Genomic DNA, 25,154 nt, shown 5'->3' with positions numbered 1-25,154 from the left:
AAGGAATTCAGAACTTATTTCCATCTGCCTCACAAAGGAGTCAGAGAAACCTCTCTTGACTTGACTCCCATTTATGTTGCCGTTATGCTCAGCTTGAACGAGAAGCATGTTAAGAGTTTTCACAGTGCAGACCCGCTTTCATCGCTGTGACCAACAGCAGCAGGAAGTGCAGGTTTCAACAGATGAAGGATGTGCTCTGAGGCAGCCTATGGCTTTGGGGTTTTTTTAGAGATGGCCCTGATAGCTAGACAGAAAGTACCACCAGTACTGAAAAGATGGCTGAAGGTTTCAGCAAGGTGCAGGTCAGGAAGGCACCACATAGACAGGAGTCAGTTGCGCTCCCTCTCTTCCCACCACTTCTGCTTGTTGCTGTGCTTTGAAGGTTTCCAGGACAAGGGACCTAAAAGATACAACTGCATCTCCTCTTCATTTTGTCTTACTGTCTCTTACTATTTATCTGTTTCCAAATCATCACAGCATTTCAAATTTCCGCTGTGCCTGCATGTAAGCCTTTTAAGGAACAATATGCAGGAATGCACAATCAGCTATTTTTCATTTGGAGAAAATAAGGATTCATCATTCAACCAGGCACAGATTCAAGAGTTGCTGCCTTCTTTCTTAAGTGCCATGCAGCATGAAGCATAAGGGTTTTCAAGAAGAAAAGGTGGCACTAACAATGGGATTTCAGACAATGGAAGTAAGAGAAAGGAGAGATCTTGCAGTTAGCTGCTAAATCCTCCTCAAAGTGCCACCACACTGCCTTTCCTCCCATCAGTGTGGCTGTCTTCTCTCAAAGGAGCACATGAATTTAAACAAGTTATGATCACAGGGTTAGCAGACAATATATGTGATTTCTCCATGATCATACTCTGCTAAGCAATTAGGTCAAATCGTGCTCTTGAAAATTAGTTATAGTGCAGCTGAAGGTCAAGGAATGAAAGCTTGCAGGGGAGGAGATGAGGCAGAAAAGGAGCAGAATGATTTATTTTAATTCTCAAGCATGTACAAAGCCCTTGCCAGAACGAGGAGTTGCACCGTTGCTAAAACTTTTATAGTGTATGAAAGGAACATTCTTGGCTCTGAAAAACTAGCATCAGTGTACAAATAGAAAAAATGTTGTTCCAAGTTACAAGCTGCACATAGGAAAAAAAAGGAACTACTGTACATCAATGTGCTCACCACTACTGTCTTGTTCACTCTGAATTACACTTTTATCAATGGACTGATGTGGCTTAATAGTCTGGCAAATAAGCAGATTTTTGTTGCTGTTAATCAGAACAAAGACATATTACATGCTTTTACAGAGTTCTGTCATTCTTTTTTTTTTTTTTTTTTTAAACAGTTTCTCTTGCATGAGCAGGAATTCTGATGTCAGATTTTTTTCTCCTATTCAGATCTGGGTTTTGGAATGCAAATTTCAATGAATAAAGTACTCTGGGCCTATGCTGGCAGCAGATGTTCAGAAGAGAAGGCACACTGAAAAAGCTGGAAGCTTTACTGCAGGTTTCATGATCCTGTCCTCCTGAAAACCCACAAATTACTGTAGACACAAAACAAAGCCATACTAACAATTTTACAGATTGCTATAAGAAGTTGACCGAACTATTGAAGTCTGAAAGTAGCCGAGGAACTAAATTCTCTTTCCTGCATTTTATAGTGCTTTGAATGGTTAGAATAGTTGGGTGAGAGGCACACACTAGACAGGCACAGACAAAACCTTCTCTGCTTCCTGTGTGTATATAAACAATTCAGCTCTGTCTTCAGTTTCATATTATCTATCCAGCATTCACTCGTACAGTCTGGGTAACACCAGACATGCGTGCTTGTCACTGTGCCAGTAGACGAGACAAAAAATGCAAGTTATCAACGTAACTGAAACTTTATACGAGAGGTTGAGCAATGGCCAGACACTATTTTTTTTTCTGCTCTCTGATGCAGTTATTGCCTAGGCAGGAACAGCAATTACAACGTTATTGGGGGAGAGAAGGGAAAGCTGTTGGCTCTTCCTTTGTAAGCAAAAGCACAACACCTAAGTGCTATGACTTGGTCTCTTTAAGAGCTGTACAACTCCTCACCTCTTGAGAAATAAAAAATTTTTCATAAGTCCTTGTTGAAAACTCATTTTACCATACGATTACTTTTCAGTGAGATGGCCTAAGTGTACAGGTATTATACATACAGTTTTAACACTTAAATTTATACACAGTCTTCTCCATGGTATGTTCAATCTCCTTTTTTTTTAATTTGTTTATTTAATACAAAACGAAGCCATACTGCAAAGCTCAAGAGCTCTCGCTTCCTAGCATGCAGGAGACAGTAGTGCTCAGCCACACTTTCACATTCTCACTGTCTCTCCACAGGTCACAAAACACACAAGTATAGTGTCAGATTGACCAAACCTTGGTACTCTGTGGATCTCCTGCCAGGAACACTTCCAAGTAACTGAGCTTTGACCTGTGCATTGATAACACTGTAACAAAAGGGGAAAGGTAGTAACCCGCTCTAGAGGACTTTGGAGCTGGTCCTTTGTCAATACACCTATGTGGTGTCAGTTACATTGTGACAAACGTAAGATGTACACAACTAGTACGAAAGTTAACTCAGTCTATACACACATATATCATCCCTGTAAAACGTGGAGATGGTAAAAACAACAACAAAGTGAAAACGTGAAAAGGTCCCATGCTTTAAGTCCCTCAACACAAGCACTTAAGTGGTTATGAAACTACAGAATGCGAAGAACTAGGTATCATCCTATTTACCCAAGCAATTACTCAAGAAAATGTTTCATGCAGAGGTCTACTCATAGATAGGGTGGTCTGCAATACCAGCGTGAAGTCTGGGCTGAGGTGTAGTGGTATTTATTTTATAAGCTGGGGGAATATGTATGGCTGCGAAACTTCCAAGGCAGCTGGATGCCAGCCATTTCCTATTAATGATGCTTCGGCTGGAGCTTGCTGAAAACCATTTGGTCTGTACACATCTACATCTGCTAAAGCCTTTTCAGAAAACATTTTATAATATGAATAGCAGAGTGCTCACACTTGTAAACAGTTCAAGTAATAACTACATCTATGATGGAAAAGAAAAAGCCAGAATGTGGGATAATGCAGAGAAATGCAGATTTTCAAGGCAAGTGCTACCCTTACTGCCATTTACGGTACTAAAAAGCAGCTTGCACGCACAGGTACTTAATGATCAATGCCTAAGTACATACCCATTTAAATAAAGAACATAATATACCATGCCAGTACTTAATGTCAGAGTTCGAGTCTTAATGCTTCTGTTGTTCTTTAGTACTTCATTTTCCCTTTCATTTGGGCTTTTCATGAGATTAGTGAACCAGCTCAGCAATTAACATTAAATCACAAGCCAGTCTTGCTAAATGTTAAAAGATTGTATGTGATGTACATCTGACTCAGAACTGAACATAAAAGCTCCGCTACCACTTGCTCAAAATTCTTAAACCAGGAGCCTGGGCTGAATATTAAAACAAATGAACAGAACAAACATTCAGTTTTGATAATGCCAGAGACTGGTTTTGCTACTGTTTCATAAATAGAATGTTTTGAGCTTTCTGCAGCACACCCAAAGAGGGTGTTTGTTCTTCAGCTTGTGGAGGAAGAGCACAGTGATAATTCTTACCAGATATCAGTTATGCCATTCACTCTTTCATCATAATGAGCAGCTTCTCTTTATTTCACCTTTTCAGAACCTCCCTGTTTTATAGGATATGACCTATGATCTTAATGAGCAATAACAGTGTGCCTCTAGGCAGCATTTCTATGCAGATTGCCACTCTGGAAAATAACTACATTGAATGGCCACAAATAAAAATACACAAATGTATGACATTCGCAGCACAGCTGCACCTGTTAGATAGATTAAATGATGCTAATGGAAGAACATGTTGCTTTTTCAGTATATTTGAAAAAACATTTAATGTGGTAATGGAGTATGGATCATTCATCAAACACTTGCTAGAAAAAGGGTAAAATCTAACTACTGAAAAGCAGAAGCAGAGCCAGAAAATAGTCATGATTCAGCTTTCCCAAGAAATTATACAGTTAAAGATGTGGAATGGATTTCTCCACACTTCATTACTTCCCATCAGGTATGAACAATCACTGTGAAGTCCACAAGCATCTCACTAACCTTCCAGTACCAGAGCACATGGAGAAACGCACAACCTTAAGCTTGCACTCCACAGAAGACAGCAAAGTCACTTTTTGTGTGAGGAAATTTCTGGGGTTTTGTCCTCCAATTATTACTTTGATGCTAGCTAAATACATGAGAAATTCACCAAGCAATACAATCCATAAACACATGATTTAAGCCAGAAAGATTGAGCCAGTGATGAAAATACTGCTCTTCCTTGACCAAAGACAGCTTTTTAAGAAGACGCAGCATTACAAACAAAGCACGGTTTGTATCACATACATAAATCTCATACCAAGCGCCTTAGCAACTGTCCATATACTTTGTGGTTTTATGAGTTGCTGTTCACAGCCAAATAATTGTCCGCTTCCCCCAGCTCTTCAGCCTTTATTCACAACTACTCACTCTTGCAGACAAGCTTGGGCACTTAGGAATTTAGAGCACTTTAAAAAAAAATTATCCCAGGGTGCACGCTATGACCTCCCTGCAAAGGACGGCTTGTCTGGCTACCCCACGGCTGCGGCCGCAGGAAAACATACTCAGACTGTGCAGTCACCAGTCTCGTTGTCCAGGGTTGATGGACAGTCAGGTTTTGCATCCCAGTTCAGAGCAGCTCTTCCACGTGGTCCCAGACGGCCACCCCTGCCCAGCACAACTGGACCAGCGTGGTGCCTCGGGCCAGCACCCAGCACAACTGGACCAGCTGTGTAAGATACAATTTGGAATGGTTCGTCCTCCAGTTAATGTTATAACTGGCAACAAAGGAAGGAAAAGTGATCCTTCTTTTAGGCAGGAATGTGAACTAAATAGTATCCGAAGGCCCTTTCAAATAAAAAGCAACGAGAAAAGATGAGACATAAGGAACTAAGCCATTCCCTGATATGCATTCCTTCCCCAGGGATTCAACAGTAGTTCTGTGCAGATGGCCATGCTCATGGAGATCAGGAAATAATGCCAGACAGATAATACACCAAACAAGTCCTAACTACCACACCGAAGTGTTTGAAATACATGCTAGCAGGACCCACTCCTCCCCAAACCAATCAACCAAAAAACATCAACACACACACACAAAAAACCAAAAAAGGTAAAGAAAGCAGAACGTGACAAGGTGAAATATCCATCCCTGGGATTACATCTACATCATCTTCATTAAACGTAACAGGAGACAAGTGTCCCAACGAAGGAATCAGAGTCAGCAAGAAGAAAGATATCAAAAGAAAGCTAAAATTTATTGCTATCCGAGACTCCCATGTAAAAACTCCCATGAAGAACAGCCAGTTTTGTTGAAAGTGCTGAGTTCTTAGCCACAACTTTACACAAGTAAAACACTCACTAATATTATTTTCCTCTGTGGATGAAGAGGAAAAAGCCCACACCTCAATCTCTGTTAAACTTGGCAGAACAATTTAGGTGTAAACCATGCCAGAATAGAATACAATATTATCAACATAAAAGTTAGCTCCACCTAGTTATACCTACATAACTAAGCAAAGTAAGGGCAGTACCAAATAACACATGACACACAAAGTACACAAGATCCTAAGTTTTAAGCACTGGCTTGTTTAGTCTCATTTAGAGATACAGGTTTACGAAGGACCATCTCAGCAATGAAGCCAAATCCTCTTAAGCTGTAGACAACGAGACTAAAAATTTCAGAAAACAGAGAAATAAGAGATAGAGAGACCGCTTCTATGTAATCACAAGACAGTTAAAAGTCAAAGGCTCCAGAAAATTAATGCATTTTCTGTGTCCTATAAGAATAACAATTTCAAATGACCACAACCTCAACAGACAGTGCGACCTGGGGATAACGTCCCTCCACTGGAAGTTCCCATGGCACATGATCAGGTACTCAGCAAACACTTCTACAGGCACATCCACCCAGTACCTCAACAACTACTGACTGATACTTGAGAGAACACCAAGAAAAGAGACAAGAGCCTAGAGGCCTGTCTACATACCAGACAGAAAGCAAGGCTCAAGTGACTCGTGAAAACTTAGAAACACAGTATAATTGCTCACAAATAAAGCGGAAATCAAATATTTCCAGTACGCCAGTTTGGTTACAGGCTAACTTAGCACCCTATTTCAGCAAGAAGCACACAGACAGAATGTTGCTGCCCAAAGTAATCTTCTTCCTTTCCGAAGGCTCACTCCTCTGCATAGTTCAACAGAAAATTCAATTTAACTATACCCTTCAATCATGTTGTACCCACAATTATAGTTTGCACTGACTGTGAACTCTTCCAAGCTTTGGATATGTCCTCTTATGTTTGTGACCACCCAGTAAGAGATATTTTTCTTTATGTTAACATACAGGGAAGACCATCTAAGCTTCCTAACAAAACAAATGGACTCGCACCTGCAGGCAGATGGTACTGGGGAGGACTTGCTCCAGTAAAGAGTGATCCACCACTGCACTGCGAGGGCCCTGCTGCTGGTGGTCAACACATGCACATGGCCCAGGCAGCCCTACAATGATGTTTCCTCCTGAGCAATATTGCCTCTTCAAGCAGAAACTCTGTCACATCTGCTTGTGTAATCGGGAAGGCATAAGGGGAAGGAAATAAAGCATCAAAACCAAGAGTATAACATTGCAGACCATCATGTGAATTACTCAGTGTTTTAAAGCAATCTCAAACCATGTGAACTATTCTGGATTTGGGTGAAATGCATCTGTTACAAGACACTGTTCCCAACATCCATGTGTGCCACAACCAAACAGCCCACCAAACACACTAAAAATATAATACCTTTAGTACAAAATTACAACATCCTCAAGGACTACAGTATGCCTGGAAACTCTGAAAGAGAAAGTTAAAATGGATCAAAGGTATTTACAATGAGTGTATCCTTACCGGCTTCCTCCTTCTCCAGGACAATAGCATGCAATCCTTTCCTTTAATTTTACAACTCAGTCTCGATACAATTTAGGTTCCCTGTTCATATTGGTTTCATTTCAAAGACAAGTCCCTAAGTTCACTCTTCTGGAGGCAAGAAACCTTTCTATTTCCAGCCTGCAGATGCATCTGTGAACATAATTGTTAAGTCCCCTCTCTTAAAAAGCTTCTTCCCACAGCTTCACCACCTTGGCATCTCTTCTTCACTTTAAATAGCTCCAATCTCTTCGAATTGGAGGGATGAGCGCTGTGAGTATCATGCAAAGGAAGACGTAGCAACATACTGCAGAAGATTACAGGAAGATGCCCGCCTCTGTAATTCATCTCTGATATTAGCCTGCTCCATAACAGGAATGCTGCCCAACAACTGACCAAAACATGTGCAGATTCCACCTGTGCTGTGTCACCCCCTAAGTGATGAGATCTCAGAGTTTAACACTACCTGTGCTAGACTCCTTCACACAGCCCCTTGTGCCGTGTTCTACTAAATTTCACACCATTTATGTCACTCCAAAACTCATTGCATAACGAAGACATGCAATGAAATAGTTTAGGCTTGAAAATCTTTAGGCTTTGTCCACACTTCTTTCAGCTTCTGCCTAGCTCAGCCACGAAATAGGGACGGTTAAATAGGATCTACTGCACTGCACAGTAATTTGATGAATGCTTTTCAGGTGTGCTGGATAATCCTCCTTTGTGTCACCTATCTTCCTGCAGTGGGGTAAAAATACAGTTTGAGAAACAACAGTCTTATTTGAGACAGAGCTTCTGGGCAAGCCACTACCATCCGGGAAACAGAAACCACTGAGCCACTTCTTTAACTGGCACATTTTCTTCGGAACATAAATTTGTACCAACAAGTTGCACAGGTTCGACAATCAAGCCAGTTAAAAACAGGACACCGAGCCGTTAAGCCCAGCTGTGGGTCTCACAGGAAATACGCAATTTCCTCCAAAAACTGATACGCCGTTGAATGCCTGTGATCAACTGGAACGACAATTCATCAAGGTTATTCTAGAACAACTGCACCATCCATCGTTCTCCCAATTTCCACCTAAACTTCCTTGTTGTCAGTTTATGTTCTTCGGCCTTTGTAGTAATGTGACTCTTTATCTGTGTCCCTCCTATATATTTGACTTGAGACCAATTTATGGAGGCAATCACAACTGCACACAGGCTGAGATTTCGCACTGCTTTCAGCTGATCTCAGTGTGCACTGCTGCCATAAATTAGATATAAGGTGTATTTTTTTCCCTTTGACAGTACCGCTGCATCAGAAAACAAAAATAACCAACAACACTATATACAGAAACAGCAGGGGAAAGTCTTACTGCTCCTTTCAGCCAACAGTGTGGACTGAGCTTGGCACACAGCACTCATAAAAGAGCAGCCTTGGCCTCCGTTTTCCTAAGCTAAAGGGGCCAATTTCTGTCCAGTATGCACAGCTCCAGCAGAGCAAGTGACATATTTTAACATCTGTAAAGGGAGATAATGGGAAGGAAAAAAAAAAAAAAAACAACAACACACCACACCAAAACCCAAAAAACAAAAACAAACAAAAAAAACACAACAAAAAACCCATAAATACCCAAACCCACACAAAAACAAACAAACAAAACCAAAATACCCAAAAAATCTACAAACAAAGAGGACAAAGAAAGCAAAGCATGGAAAGATAGAATTAAAGTTTCAGCACACCCCTAACATAGCAGCTCCAGTACTGAGCATGTCTTACTGAGCCTGGTTGGAAGGGAAATCAAAGACGAGCATTTTTATCTGCTTCCTGATGAGTTTAGATTTACAAAGATCCGTGCATTTAAACTAAAGGCACAGAATAATCAGCAAGGTCTAGTTTTAATTACACATCGTTTTAAAAGACCTACAAAGCAGGCATTATTCTCCCCCAGAGTGAGACATAAACTACGCAGGACCAAGCAGTTATACCCAAAAAACATCTGCACCCCTTGTGCTTTACATGCGGCGCACCTCTCAGCACATTTTATAAGGCAGTAATTGTCACCAGTGGCACTGTGTGGTGACAGCCTCTTGCAGCCTGCCCAGTCAGCAGCTTGCAGGTTATTATGCGTTTCAAAAAGGAGGCATTTTGAGGCATGGCTGGGAGGTAAAGTGACTTGAGACACAGAAGAATAATTCCTCCCACCATGCTTTTCAGTTAAGAGACCTTTTTCAGTACCCACGCAACTGCCAGGGCCAGGACTTGCAGAACAAGCATGGAATAACCAACTTCTCTGAGAACGGACATGACTGAAACAACATTTACGTTGCTAACAAACAGCACAGAAAGGGTTCTTTGCTATATCTGAATTTCATTACTTTCAACACTGGGGAAAAACAACAACAACAACAAACCCACACAAACCCATCAACCAACAAAGTTTCTGCTCAAACAGTGACTTTGTGCCCAGTATTTTCAGGGTTTCTTCCCAGGTCCTTGTCCCTGAAAAACTCAACTTACTGTAATTAATTATCATGTCCTAATGGAATTTGCATATATGTAGTTATAGAAACAGTGAGTTCTGTACTTGCAGTATTATTGTTCTACTGGTACAAATAACTCAGGAAATGCTACCGCAGAGGTTTGCACCTTCTGCATCTTCAGTACTTAACCATTTTATCTCTATATGAAAAAAGGTAACACATGCTTTTTAATGGAGCAATGGAGATTAGGCAAGGGAAACAAAAACTGGAAATTTCAATGTATCACAGTTAAAAATGTTATACCTTACATGCAATACTTTTAGCCCTACCAGACCATCTTTCACATTGTTCCTTCCTCCCCCATACGACTTTCTAATCTGATAATTCATAGTAAAAAGTGTTACATTAAAACATTAATAAAGACTGTTGGCAGGGGTTTTAAATGTGACCATTTTGAAAGGAAGTATCACCTCAAAAGAATTTCACATCCTATAGATCTCACCACAGAGCTTGACAACACTCACACAAATTTTAGTACATCGGCTAGCCAGAAAGATTACTTTAGGTTGTCAAGCCTGCAAAGTGCCACAAAAGTAAAATTCTAGTTGGCATCCAAGTATTTTTTGTTCAGGGTTTTTGTCTTCCTCCCAATACAGAAGCATAATGTAGTTAGAGTTGCAAATGTGTGGACAGATGATGGACAGCCTTCGCAGTTCTAAAAAGCAGCATTTCTGAAAACTGATATGTGAATAACGCGTGGACATATATATATATAATATATTCATATATATGTATGTGCTGCTTACTACAGAAATCAGTTTCCAGTGTCTGGGGTGGAAAAAAAAGAAGTCTCTTTTCAGTAAACACTCAAAGGTAAAAGAACATTTTTCAGATTGTAAATACACATTGGCACAACTCCTTATTCTTTCTTATCAGCATCTTCAGCATGTTTCCCTATGCATTTTTCTCTCACAACTGATAAAGCGATTAGATATCTTAGATAGCAGGGTTAACTTACTGCTTTTTACTGTTAGCGTCTCTGCTTAGTGAGCTACCAAGCAGAAGAAGACTGGTTTCCAAAATTGACAAGATTCATCACAGCTTTTATTCAACAAGTTGCAAGTGTTTCCCTATTGAATCAAACAGGTCCAAATAAGCTTGAAGTTTAAAACTCTAAGATACCTCTTCCTACTTTTTGAATCAGCAGGAATCTATAAATCGCAAACCACAGCGCAATGCAAATACCATTCTTCAATTATAAAACTTTATTTCAACAATCCACACGTATTGTAGAAACCCCATAAAAGTTTAAAGAAATAAACAAAACAACATATGGGGTTAGGGAGCTGTTTATAAGAACAGGAACTAAATCCCTTCAGTTCATACAAATAGACACAGTATGTATCTGTATCATAGCTTTGTTTGGGTACCTCTCCCTGTAATTACTTAAGCAATGCTGCATTTCTCACAGTACTGTGGCAACTCTCAAGTAAGGCCAGTCACAGAAGGGTGAAAAGATATTTTGATTAGTTTGATCTGTTTCCAAGGTCTTTACTTGCATGCACACCATCGTGAGGTTTTTAATACTAATGAACTTGAATTCCCGTCTTTTGGGCAGACTGAAGTAAACGCACTGCAGCAGGGTATTTGAAATGCACAGTCACACCACCTGCAACTGCAGGCAGAATGAAAATGAACAAAATAGCTTTAATAGATTTGTTGCTCTTTCATTATGATCTCTACCACCCCTTGAAATTTCATGGTTAGATGATTCCTTAACACATCTGCACGCAGCCTGCATCTGAACAATGCAAGTAATACACCATCACTTGAAATACGTAAGGCAGAAAAAAACATGTATGCAGTGCAATGTGCACAATGATCAAGAGCACAATCTTCTTCTATGTTCTGTGCTGAAAACATCATTTGATCCACAAGTATTACATGACTGTTTTGGTACAAAAGCTTAAGATAAACCAACCTGATCAGCCATGAACGTCTCAGAAGGTATCACACACAGGCAAGACAAATAAGGGTGATCTTGTCAGTATTCACAATCCCAAGTTCCTTTTTTCTTATTCTCCCCAAGCATAAATCAAAACAAACCAAAGAATGGAATGAAACATTTTGGTAAAAGCATGAGGACTATTTGTTACTTTTTGTGCAAGAGCACCAGAAAAGGAAGAAGTGCATTTTTTTTTCAGCCCAGGCACACCTTTATCCCTTCTCCTTGTTTCCAACAAGTCTAGGTTTTATGTTAAGCAATATTTAAACCACCTTTATCAGTTTTAAACAAAACTTTCATTTACACAATCCAAAGTTGTCTTTCTGCAATAAACCTTTCTTAGACCACTTTCTTGTTCAAATGATTTGTTATTCCTGTTACTGACAGATTATAAGGTAATAAAGACTGCTAAATCATTTACAAGGGAAAATAGTGAAGATTATTAGATTTCTGAGTATTTGCATCTTTACTGAGTCTTCTCAAATGGCAGGTTGGCCTAGGAACTTCAGGATTTATTCACACACCCCCCACCCGTCAATAAAAAATAATCTGTTCATTTATTCAGCTTGTTTGCTGCACAGCTGCAGCTAAGTAAGAGGAAATAGAAGTATTATTCCTTAAGAAGGGGAAAAATAATTTGACTTTGCAAAATGAAACCTTTCATCATTACTTACCTAAAGTATTAAATCACAATTCAGGTTCCCAAACAAACACAAAAAAAATTAAAGTCAAAGGTGTTCTAAATATTCACTGCTTTCCGAGTTTGAGCCTCAGGGTTGACATTTGCAACTACATTTATATGCAAGCACAACGGGTGAGAAACCTACCTAAGGGGTAAAAGAGGAATGGAAAGTGATGGGATTTACAAGAGAGTATTTCATCAACCCTGGAGATTTAGGTTTAAAAAGATGTTAAAACCACCACTGAACTAAACCATACAACAACTATCCAGAGATTTGCTTACTCTTATGCTTTTATGGCAACAATTGGCAGTGGCATAATCCTGTTTTCTCAAAGTGATGCTGAAGTGAAAGCTTTGGCCCTTTTAAATAACGGCATTCCATTTTTAAAGCAAAAGCCCTGACAAACATTTCACGATGTTTTACCATCCAGTTTTCTCTACTTTCTTCTTTTTCAAGAAAAAAAACAAGATTAGAGATCAATGCTTTTAAATTCTTAAAATGTTATAGGTTTAGATTGCATGCCAAGTTTACATAGCATTAAGATGAATACAAACAAACCCTGTACTGTAATACTTCGTCTGTAACTGATCACATTAATATACCTGGTTTTTACTGAACTCCACTACTTAATATTCTGGCAATTTGATTTTTTTTTCCTTTGGTGTTTTTTACTATATAACATTGCTCAGTGTTTGCACTTCCCTGTACTGTAAAAATGAAACACTTGGTCTTCACTACAGTGTTCTGAAGCTAACATGTGACTTCCAAAGCTCGTTTGTTCAGAAAAATCCCCATATATTTAAATTTTTCTTATGTAATTGGCCTATGGGCAATTGTTCCATTTCACAAATATGTACTGGGGACCTAACACTGTGTTGACACCTTAAAATAAATACAAGAGAGGTTATATAAACCTGAACACTTTCTAAATTACCATACTAACATCATCTTCTCCCTGAAGAACCTTAAAAAAAAAACCCACAACAGGTGACTTCTAGATCCGTACTTTTTTTCTATAAAGTAAATCACATATCATTGTCTGTAAGCACAAGTCTAGTTCTCTGTTGAGGAATCCAGAAACCTACAACTGAATTTCAGAACACTTTACATGTTGTTGCCTAAAAGAATGGAAATCAAATCCAATAATTCTATGCGTCCAAACAAAATATTTAGACCACACAACCTAAAATTAAGAGTTTAGCATGATAACGTCTTTCTAACAAGACATCCAATAAGTTAACATAACTTCACTGTCCAACACAGCCTGTCATTCCAGATGTATGAAAAAGCCAACTCAGAACACTAAGTGAAAATAACACATCCATCATGTACCTGTAAGAGTCATGGCAACAAGTTTGTACATAAATGGTGCAAAGTTTATTTTAAACAGCCCAATAAACTTTCTGATAATGTGTTGGTTTTGTTTTTAATAAGAAACAATGTTGTATTTTTAAGTCCCTGTCTATGACAGTAACATGTTTACAATGCTTTCTGCTACAAGAGCCTTCAACAGAAAGGGACACCCAAGTAGACATGAGATGATTTGCCCCACATACACTGCACGGTGGCAGTTAAGCACTGATCCTAAGCTTTGAAATCGCAGAGATGAACACTAGAAAAGGATTCTGCCATACTGCTGTGCTCAAATGCCATCAGATTCCCCTGTAAAAAGGGAGAAGGAAGATAAAAGGACTCGCACATAACACAATTCAGTGTTAAACTAACAGGTTTAAAACACGGAAAGCACTGAAAAAACACGGCATGCCAAACAGCTTGAGGTCGGAAGTGATCACTACACAGCACTCAAGAACCAGGGTTCAAGCAGGCAGCACTTCATCGGCAGCGCCTGAAACAACACATCCCCGAGCCGACTGCAGCTCCGACACCGATCTTGGCCACTGGTGAAACACAAGAGTTTCTCCCACTTCTTTAATCGTGTCACCAAAGCAAAACCGACACGTAACACAAAACGGAGCCCCTCGCCACCAACACAAAGCAAACTTCTGTCCTATAAACGCACCACGTTCTCAATTACCCGCCCGGCTGCAGCAGCCGGCGTTCCCATCCGCCGTGGTCCGGAGCAGCAGGTACCGCCGCAGCAGGTACTGCCGCAGCAGGTACCGCCGCACCACACCCGGACGGGCACCACGCCGAGAAGGTACCAGCTCGGAACCGCCCAAATCCACAACCCTATCAGATCCGTATTAAAAGCGCAAACACGCCGCAGCTTAAAACCCAACTCCCTTTCCCGTCTTCGGGCCCCTCGGAGGGGTGGAAAGGCAACGCGGAGGCATCTCCAGTGGCGGCGGCTCCTCCCGCCCAAACCCGCCGCCGGCCCGCACCCACCTGCCGAGGTCCTCGCCCGTCTCGTAGTGCTCCTCCAGGTTCTCCTGCCTGAACACCGTCATGGTTGTCGCCTCGCCGCCGTCGGTTTCAGTCCCTGCTCGGCGTCCTCATCACCAGCGCCCCGGAGCCGCCCCGCGCTCGGCTGCGCGCCCTGCGGAGGAGCGCGGAGATGAACGCCCGGTGCCGCGGTCGGGCGGCGTCCCCCCTGCTGCCGCGGCCGCCCCTCACCCTTCCCCCCGCGGAGGAAACGGCACCGCGGGCCGGAGGGCGCCTCCCTGCCCCCGCCCGGGCGGCGGGAGAAGAAAGCGGCGCCCCCCGCCCCTTCTCCGGCAGCCGCACGCCGCCCAGTCGCCGTCACGGCCGCCAGCGCCCTGCCGCCCGCCCGCCGCATTCCTCCGTGGCTCCGTTGCCCGGTGAACCGGGACGGGCCGCTGGGGCTGCGGCAAGAGCCCCCGGGCATCCCCGCACCTGACCTCGAGCAAGGGCAGGATGCCGAGGCGGGGATTCCGCCCCCCAGTGGGGCCGCTCCCCCCGCCCGCTCCCTCGTCCCTCGCCCCTCACCCGCTGCTGCCGCCGCGGCGCCGCGGCCACTCCGCGACCTGTGAGGCGGCGACAGCGCCGCGGCCGCTCCCGGCCAGCGCGCAGACACTGCGCGACGCCGCCGCGCGGGGCTCCGCCGCCCGGCCAATGGGAAGCCGCCCGCCACCCCCCGCCCTCCACCGCGGCCCGCCCGGCTCTGCCCGGGCCCTGCCCCGCCGCCGGGCGCCGCTGCCAGGTGCGCCCCGCCCCGCCCGGCAGCGGGCCTGGGGCGGGTCCCGGCGCCGCCATTGTGCGCGCTCCCGCCGGCCGCGCCCGCCCGCTGCCCGCGCCTTCTCCCCGGCCCGCGGCGGGGTGAAGCGGGGCTGCGGGCAGCCCGGGGACAGGCGGCTCCTGCTCGTCTGCCCCAGCCGCTGGTGCCCTGCCCTGCTCTGCCAAAAAGCGACCTCCGCGGGACAGAGCGGGGCGGCGGCGCCCCGCACCGGCACCCGCCGAAGGCCCCCTGTCCGCTACGGCAGGACCTGCCCTGGGCCCCGTGGGCAGCGGCGGGTGCCTGGGGCCGCTGCAGCCGTGCGGACGTGCTGCCCCGGGCGCAGCAGGGACTCCCGGCCCCACGGGAGCGTGTCCGCCGCGGGAAGCCCCGGGCACCGGCCGTGCTTTCAGGCGCTTCTCGAAGTAAGCGATGAAGTAGATTTTGCAGGTATTCTCTTAGCACCAGCAAACAATAATGATCATTTATTTAAAAATACAAAGTATATTAAATTCCTAATTAATGTGTAACCTCATCTAGCTGTTCCTGCTGGGGCAGGGGGATTGGACTAGATGATCTTTCAAGGTCCCTTCCAATCCCTGACATTCTGTGATTCTGTTTCTGCAGAGTGTTGCACCTTTTATTTGGTTTAATGTTTCCTGTTTTCACATGTGCTGCTGCTCAGGTTCTGCTTTCCCAGTAAGCGATGTTTTCGGTAGTATTGGTCCGATGCCAAGTTGGAGCTTCAACCACTGCTTACATTTTGGAAACAAGTTTTTTCCTAGTTGCTCTACTTTCCACCTATCCTTGTTGTTTAGGTTCGAGTGAGTGCATGATGTCAGATGACAGAACAGCTTTTAAATTCTGAGGTCTCTCAGAAAGAGAATTGCTCATCAAAGATGAAAAGAAGTTCAACGCTGTTGTATGATTTTACACTTACTTGATTTAGCACTTGAGGGAGCCTGGTCTTCTTCGGGTACAGGGCAAGAAGTACAGAAGCCCTGAAATTTTCAGAGTGAGTCATAGTGTCACCTTGGGCAAGTGTCAGAAAATTTTGTACCTCCACTGATGTCATCTGTATAATGGGGAGAATTTGAATGGATGGCTGGATGTGAAGTTATATAAAGCCATCTTCAAAGAGGGCAGCATGGTGGTGTCTCCTCAGACCGAGTTACAGCCAGACATGCAGGGGTATGATGCTGTGCCTTGTCTTCAGCCAATATTCTATGTATTTATCTCAGGTTTTCAAAGTCATGGCTCACACACTTCTAGGTTGTTGGATTTTCAACACAGCTCAAGGTTTTTAACAAATGCTGGATACAGGTTCAAAAGTTCATTTTGGTTCCTTTGCTGGAAATGAGGACAATTGCTGGAGCCAGCCCATGAAATTTGAAACACTCTAACCTTGCTTGACCTTCAGATGTTTTTTCACTTCTTTGTTTTGGTATTTTTATGATGGTCCTGAGCTCATACAAGAGAAACATCTGTTGTATGTGTTTTGCACTGCAAGCATTTCTCAAACATGCAGTTCAGAATTACTCTTTATGACCCAGCCCTGCTTTAGCCGAAGCAATTGAAATCTCATTATTGATTCAAGTAAGAGCAGGCACACATTGGAATCATTACAGCATAACTGAGATAATTACTGAGATGCATAGGCTCAAGAGAAAACTGCATTACTTAAAATATTTCTATTTTCCCTTTCATTTGCTGACTATATCAGAAGGGAGAAGTCTTGCTCCTGCCACCTGTCCATCTAGGTCTGGGATGCCAGAATTTTGTTGCTCAGGTCCCTCAGTGGACCTGGGAGTTGTGTTTGAATGCCCTTGTGTGCAGCAGCAACGTATGTCACCATGTTGTGGGCATGAGGAGGAGTCACGCTCTGCTCAAGACAGCCACAGTGTGCCATGGCACACACAGGTGCAAAAGAAGACATTTGCCAGCTGAAGCATTGTTCCTGTTCATTCAGAGAAGTATTCAACCAGTTGTGTTTGATGTAGTCCACCTCAAAAGGGCTTTCCTCCTCCCGGTGGCACTCATCTTGCAGCCTGGGAACATTTACTCCAGGTGAAAACCCAGCCCCATTGCTATGCTTTCAAATTGCCCATTAACTTCCATGACAATGGTGTTGGATCACATGCATAGTGAATGGGAAAAATAATTTTAAATTCCTGTTGGTTGTGATTCAGCAATTGTGCTTGTGGTTTATGTTTACAGGTTTGATAGCACATTGAATGAAATCCAATCCCAATAAACTCAGTAGCAAAATCTCCATGATTTTGTGTTTCTGTGATTTCAAGCTGTTTTTTGTTTATTGTAACATAACAGAAAATAAAGTGAGAGTAACCCATTACTTATACTGTTGTAAATCAGGAGTTATACTGATGTCAATAAGATTATTTCAGTGTGAAACAGGATCAGGAGCAAGATTAGTAGCAACAAACGTGTTTTCAAAAGAGTGATTGATGCCTGGCAGCTTACGATGTCAAGTGGTGCATGTATATTTTGCTATGTAGAAAAACAAACATTCTGTTTTTCAATAAATATTACAAAGTTGCAGAAAACATCTGTATCCCTAGCAGTGCTAAGTGAAAGGAAAGCTAGGTTATTTCTGCAACTCAAGTGATTTATAGCACTCTTCAGCTACTTTGCTACTGAATATACACAGCCATTTCTACATAAAGTTAATAGACAAGGAGGCATATTAAGTGTAATGTATCAGGATAAATCTTTTCAAGATCACTGTCTGGTTTGTTTCTGTCATGCAGGTAAGGTATCTCTCCTAATGTACTATGCAAATTATGTCAAAGAACATGAATTACTGTATGCTGGCTATTATTTCTTCTGTGGAGAGTTTTCTTTTTAAGAGAGCATATTTTTTTTTAATATGACTATTAAAGCAATTTCATGGGTTGTGTGTGATGTTCTCTGTGCTGATTCATAGATTTTTCATAGCTAGTTTAATTTCTCACAAGGCTAGTTTGCCTTGTGCCCCTGAAAGCTGCTCTTCTATATCTATCAGAGACAACGAGGAATGACACCAGGATGGGAGTGTAACTATTAGTGTCACAGAGCCACTCAGTTTTGGTAAACGCAAAGCATTTTTCCTTTAGAAGGAGCTCCAGATTTGCCAGTGATTTCCGTGATTAGGGAACGTATCCCTCAGAAAATAGACTGAATCCATCGATTTCTTTCACAAAGGCCTGAAGCAGCTGACAAAGAAAGGAGGCAGAATCTGTAGCTTCACAAGACAATACTTTTAGCACTGTCACTAGACTAACTGGTGCAGAGTAAATTTTGCAGGCTGGAAAAATCGTTCCTTAGCATTTAAGTCAATAGAAGTCCCCACTATTGTGTTAGAAATTGTTAAAGTTCATTTAATGGCTGTGTTAGGAAGCCACATAGAAGTCAAATTTATGGAAAATTACCAGCATCGCTCTTCTGAAAGCACCACAGAAAGACTAGTGCCTCTTACATTCTCTAAGTATTTATGTCGGTTCCTCATGAAACAAAACCAAGAAAACACACACACACACACACACACACAATCTCCCCCCAGAAAAAAACCCGCAGACAAAGCCAACAAAAACCAAAACGTGTTTAATCTCCCAAGAGAGGTACAGCTAATCTAGAATCTGCCGGTTCATGTGTTTATTCATCAGGGGCCCACATCAGGTACGTCCCACCATGAAGCCTCCATTTGGCAAGGCGATTGAGTGCCTGACCTGGACCAGTGAACAGCAGACTCTCTGAACAATGTGGAGGCTTAAACACATATGTTTCAGCATCTCCCTGAATCAAAGCCCAAACCCGGAGTCATGGGCACAGCACTTCTGGAGTCTGGGTTATGAAGCCGTATGCCATTCCTTCTGTGACAGTGCCCTTGCAAGGCAGCTATTCTCCACTGGAGAGGTCAAGCAGTCAATGGAAAAAGGAGGCTCACATCTACAGGGGATCGGTCTTTCCCTGCAGCAGAATTAAGATTATGAAAGCCTCTGACAAATGGTGTAAGGATAACCACTAACCACAATCAGAATTAAATATCAATTACATCTATTTGACTTAGATTTCCTGTAACTATTTATTTGCTCATGTAGATTTGGTCTTTGTGTTATTGTATACTTATTTAGTAGAAGACAAACTGCAAATGATTAAATTTTTAGCAGAGCTGTTTCTCTCTGTAAAAGAAGGTTTACTTCAAATCAAAACATTTTGACAAAGATTTTGTTAACGTGTCATTTCAGTAAGGTAAATGTGTAATTTTTTGCATTTAGTTAAAATGTTACTTCTAATAATATAAAATATTTTTATGTTGCATATAACAATGTATAATCCAGGAGACAAAATACATATTCTAAAGTAGCATGAGAAAGTCCTTTGGATTTTTGATTTTTAATTCTGGGCTCAAAGAGTTTGGCTTTCTGTGAAAACAAAACCAATCAAATATGTAATAGCATGTTTGGTTAATTTGCTTCAGTCAGACCGAAGAATACTTCAAACCTACATTTGAAAGAGGAAACGAAGAAAGCACTTGCTGGAAGTCCTTGGTAATTTTCAAACTGCTTCAGAAATTTTCCAGGGAAACTGAAAGCCTTATTTGTACAGTATATTGTGCTATAAACTTTGAACTTGACTGGCTTCTCAGTATTGTGATATGCATGATTAATAATAACAATTTATAACATTTACTATCATAAAACAACAGGCTTTGCATCATGCTCTTGCACAATATGCACTAGAATTCCCATTGCTCAGCTTTGAAATGTAAAAGTTCAGCAGACCTATCAGTAATATATGATACTACGAAAACGTATTTACTGAGATTAGTAAGCTTCCAGAGGTAATTTATGACAGGATGAGGTAGCACTTGCTGTCCCGTCTTTATGTCTATTTTTTCTTTTTTCTTTTCCTAAGAGATGCTCTACAACCTGAATCATAAGGCAAACAAAAAAATCAAAGTGGATATATAAAAGGAAAAAATTGATAACAGTAATTAAATTTATATAACGACCTTCATTCAACACTCCCCAAAAGCTTTGCAAACATCAGTTGCTTTAATTATCCTTTGCTACACCTCAGTGGCAGTGAGGGTTGTTAAGTAATTATGCTTGTAGACGCGGAACAGGCACTCACTGCACTTGCCAGGGATGAGAACCAGCTTTAGAGAAAACCATGCGTAGGGCAGAGGAGGCTGGTGGGACAGCGCCTGTGGCAGCATCTTTTGGTGCTGTAATCAGCCAGACCTCTCACACCGCTTCCCTGCCGATGTCAGCTGTTAGAAGGGAAACGTTCTTGCTGACACTTGGCCTTGGCTCGCTGCCTGGCAAAGCCACTTGTGGGTTCAAATTCCTTTGGCATGGTACAGTAATATGGCAGTCATAGCTTTATCCTTAGAAATACATGCTGAGTAGTATTTAGTGTAATCATTTTTCAGATAAGGCATTGGAAGTGCAGGCTGGATACCGCATTTAACTCCAAAGGCACAAATTATGGAAGGAATTTTTCTTTTTAGCTAAATGTGACTGAACTGTACATGCAGAATGTCTGTGGGATCAGTCTGACTTGCACAATATCCTAGCGCTTAACTCCTTGTTCCAGTTAGTTGCTAAGACTGCCTCTGTCAGCTCCCGTGAGCCAAGACACCTAGGTGATGGTCTTCCCTTCGAGGGTGCACTGTGAAAATCTGTCTGTAATGTCATCAGTGGTTCTAACTGCTGCCCCAGATTCTTCCTGTCTCAGTAGTTATGGCATGCCAGATACAGTGGTGTGGAGTCCACATTAAATACCTCATTACTACAGCGGGCATTATAGCATCTTCTGTTCTGAAAGAACATTTACCAAGGCAATCTCAAAATCTGTACAGTGTGCTGACCCAAAACTCTGTCTTGATGCTTGCATGTGCCTATCACAGTTTTTGTAGGAGAATAGTTCATAGTGCAAGTCTTGACTAGTGCTAAACCAGAACAGATACAGCAGGAGATATTTAAAGGTGAAAGTGTAGGAGATTTCTTTTGTTGGATTAGTACATGATACAGGTTCCTCAAAGTACTGAGGAATCAAGAGCAGCAGTCTGAAAATAATGAGATGGGATGAACTTATCAGCTGTCTGGCACCCTGACCAGATACAGAGGGAGTGTTAAGAGAGTAGCACTCTCCAGCTGTTGGTGAAATGCCTATGTGTGAAATCATTAGCATATTGGAAAAAAAAAAAAAAGAAGTCTGTTGGACTGTTCTGCAGCATTTGCTCAGTGTATTTGGGCATTTCCAAAACCAAAACATCCCTAAGCATGAACCTATGTCTGCATGGAGTTGTCATCGGGGTGTTTGCAAGATAGAGTAATCATGTTTGGCATGTTTCATGCACATACATTCCATCTGCCTATCTTGCCTACACATACAGCAGGCAATGAAACATTTGTGCTGTAATTTCTGCAGAGAAATTTGAGGTTTGTGCTCACGTTCTTTTGCATGTGATTCCTTTGCTCAGGTACTGCCCACGACACACAGATCCTGCAGAGTGCTTCTGTGTGCATGCCATGCAGATAGGTAGGAGCATAACTAAGCTTTTGCAAACTGGTGGATTCATCAAGCTAAAGGTTATGGAAAAAAAGTACAAGAGGCTTCTGTTGTGTAAGTGACACTTAATCTTGGCTGGCTGATTAAGAGATACTGTATATTGTTCAAGCACTGTAATCCGGTCGCTTGAAGTTCCCTGTGGTATATAAAAAAACCTGTCCTGATGAAATGCCAGTTTCTGAGGTTGATCTCTGACTTCACCTGGTTGTGATGCTCAGCCGTTGCCTACTGAATTTTGGTTCCCTGGCCCTCCCTTGATTTCCCCTTGTTTCTTTGTTAGCTCAAGGTAACAAAACCTAAGTAAGTTCCGCCTTGCTATGGATGGCTACAATAGCCTGCTGAGGATAAGGGAGTTGTGACAGTTGCCCTGATAGCACATCTTTGTTGGGGGTAAACATGGTGGAAGAAGGGCTCTGGGCCAAAATAGTAATTTCCAAAGCAAGGCAGGATGCAACTGTGATGGGGAGAGCAAACAGCAAGCACTTCACAAGTAGTATAATGCAGAGTATGTTAAAAGGGGGGGTAGAATCCATTTCCCCAGCTGAATTAATCCCTCCCAGTATGCCTTAAATTCATTTTGCATTGTATCCCTTTAATTGATTTATTATTTTATAACAGATAAATCTGAACAAGTTACTTAATGAGTTGAGCTACGAGGATGGATAGATTATTTGTTCTGTGTTTTGGTAATTATTTTACTTCTGTGTGATTTTCAAATGAAAAGCAGGCTGCTGTATGCCTATGTGCTCAACTGTCCCAGTAGGATTTTACATCCTGAGTCAAAGACCTTCCTTCTCCAAATAGCCTCGAGGCTCATCAGCCACAAACAGAACAGGTGTGACAAGTGGTGCTACCGCTGCTATTGCCAAAAGACAATGTATTTTTTTCTTAGTGATTGCCACAGTCAGGCATTAGGATGGAAAATTCTTGCAGGAACACATAGCTGAGATTTGGCAAAGCAGATCTGGAGGCCCCGGTGCCAGACACAGCATTGTGTACTCTGAATCTAGCAGAGCAGACAACTGCTCGCATAGTTGCAAGCTGGAGAATTGGTAATTACTCTGCTGAGTGAGCATCCGAACATGCAGCACCCTGCAGAACCAAGGGTGAAATTCTTACTTAAATGCTTAAATAAAGGGAGTGCTTTTCAAATCCAGAGTCTTCTGACTTTAAGACAGAGTAGCATGGGTTTGTCCATTAAAATACAGAACGTTATTTTAGTATTCTCCGCATAAAAATACCATAATGATTAATTTATACTCACATTACAAACAAGATACAGTATTTATATGCATATTGCTTAAACAGATACTGCTGTATCCGTAAAGAATTAGTACATGGGCAGTAAGCATTCAAAACATTGTGTTCCTGAATTAACAAAGGCATGCATTAGCAATGACGTGTCTTGTACCTGAAACCTTATTTAGTAGCTAATTTAACTGACAGGCAAGGAGAAAGAGTTTGTCATGCAGCTCTTTTTTTCTTTAGACTTTCAGCTATCATGCTGTTGGAAAGACCTAATGCATAATACTGTGCAAAACACTTTTTTTTCCCCCAGTACATTGTGTTTAGCTAAGTAGAAACTTCTATTTTTATTAGAAAAACCAAATTTTATTCTGCAAAAGAATACCAATATTTAGAAAACAAAAATGTTTTACAGGCTGGCTAAGGAGAGAAAGATCTAGTCAGGATGTGAGAAAGAACAACGAAGACTTACCAAGCAATTCAGATTAGAAACTAGAAATCACTATTGAAAACCTGGTGAATGTTGCTCAAGGGGAGAGGCAGCTCTGAATCTCAGCAAGGGGGGTGGGTGGGTTGGTGGCTCAGCCGTGTGACGGGGACCTCTGACTCTGGAGCGAGAGCAGTGCTGAAGAAAAAGGATTGGAACTGAAGGAGGAGGAAGCTCATGTACCTTCAGTGCTCTTGGTAGGTCTGCAGTTGCATTGCTTTTTCTAAGTAGTGAGAACATGGAGAAACAATAGAGAACGCTAGCCTCTATTTCAAATAAAGAGAAAAATCTTCAGTAATGTTAGATGTCATAAAGTTATCCTGGGCTAATTCTTCAGCTCGTGTAAATCAAGAGAATAAATTGGCCCGGTCCTCTAAAGCAATGGGACCAGGATAACTAAAACAAGGTGAGTGTTTAAAATGAATTATCTGTTTAACTTAGCCAGTTGCTTTGATTTTGGGGATGTAGTGTTAAAAAGCATGTGTGAATCTAACCTTGGAGAAATATCCACGTAACTAAATGTAGGGCTAGATTCTCAGCGAGAGAGTGGTAACTGTACGTTATTTCAGAATAATTACACGGAGGCCAGGACTTTTTGGTTTTTGATTTTTTTTTTTTTTGTGTTGGTACGAGCCTGTTAAACTACATTACACTGTGTTCTTCAGACCATGGTGCGTGTTCTGCGAGCTCAGCTTGGCCTGTTGATCTGCTACAGAGGTGTTCGCTTTGAAGTGGTTGTGGTGCAGGGGTGAAGTGGCACACTGAGTTAATGCAATAGCATTTTACTTCAGGAAGTCAGGGTTCTCCTTCAAACTGGACATGGCCTTGGCAATGCCAGGCTAGCGTGGGTGCTTGCTCCCACCCCTCCCAGCAGATTGCTGTGCAGTGTTGTGTCGCTGGCACCGGCATTCGCACATGTACAGGAGAGATGCGGGGCTGCGGGTGCACGAGCGCTCATGGGACTTGTTGGAGGGGACTGGGACTGGGCTGGAGACAGTTCAGACAGCACCTCCCGTGCTTCCTCAGCACGCTGAGAATCCACTTGCCTTCCCTATGCCTGTCAAAACAATAACGATTACATCCTCCATCCCAAAACATGCAGATGAATAGAGGCTGGGGGTGGGGAGGGTTTGCTGATTATTGACGGTAATGAAGGAGAGTGGGTGGTGATTGCACATTGCAGAAACCTAGAAGAAAGGCAGTATGATATAATTTCACCCTGGGAATCTATTGCTATGGCAACAAAGAACAGATTTTTTTTTTTTTCAAATAGTGTTCAATACAAAAGTATTACAAAAGCAGAAATATGATTTTTAACAAACGTTTCATCCTTTTTGCTTGTATTTTATTCATTTGTGTTATTACTGAAATGTTTGTAAGCATGAAAAATAAGTGTTTGTGGCCCACAAACATTTCCCCTAAATGAAATAAAGTCTTGTTGTGTTAGCTTTATTGGCTTGGTGTGAAGTCACAGCAAAAATCCTTGTGGTGTGTTCAGTCTACAGACCACACTTGAATTCCGTTT

The 25,154-nt window shown here is 42.2% G+C and overlaps 1 protein-coding gene across 4 annotated transcripts in view; it reads right to left on the bottom strand.

The window, feature by feature from the left end:
• DAPK1 (death associated protein kinase 1) overlaps window positions 1–15,211 on the bottom strand; it is an 89,845-nt gene extending 74,634 nt beyond the window's left edge. For 3 of the 4 annotated variants that reach the window (XM_065860793.2, XM_071802761.1, XM_071802762.1), the window contains exons 1-2: window positions 15,096–15,211; window positions 14,535–14,685 (exon numbers count right to left, since the gene is read on the bottom strand). In XM_065860793.2, coding sequence (XP_065716865.1) covers window positions 14,535–14,596 — 62 coding nt within the window. In that variant the 5' untranslated portion in view covers window positions 14,597–14,685; window positions 15,096–15,211. The other variant, XM_071802760.1, reaches the window with a different exon arrangement.
• Window positions 15,212–25,154: the final 9,943 nt, after the last annotated feature.

The sequence above is a fragment of the Patagioenas fasciata genome, chromosome Z (genome assembly GCF_037038585.1).
Source record: "Patagioenas fasciata isolate bPatFas1 chromosome Z, bPatFas1.hap1, whole genome shotgun sequence".
Taxonomy (NCBI): Eukaryota; Metazoa; Chordata; class Aves; order Columbiformes; family Columbidae; genus Patagioenas; species Patagioenas fasciata.
This window is presented reverse-complemented; position numbering and strand designations above follow the sequence as displayed.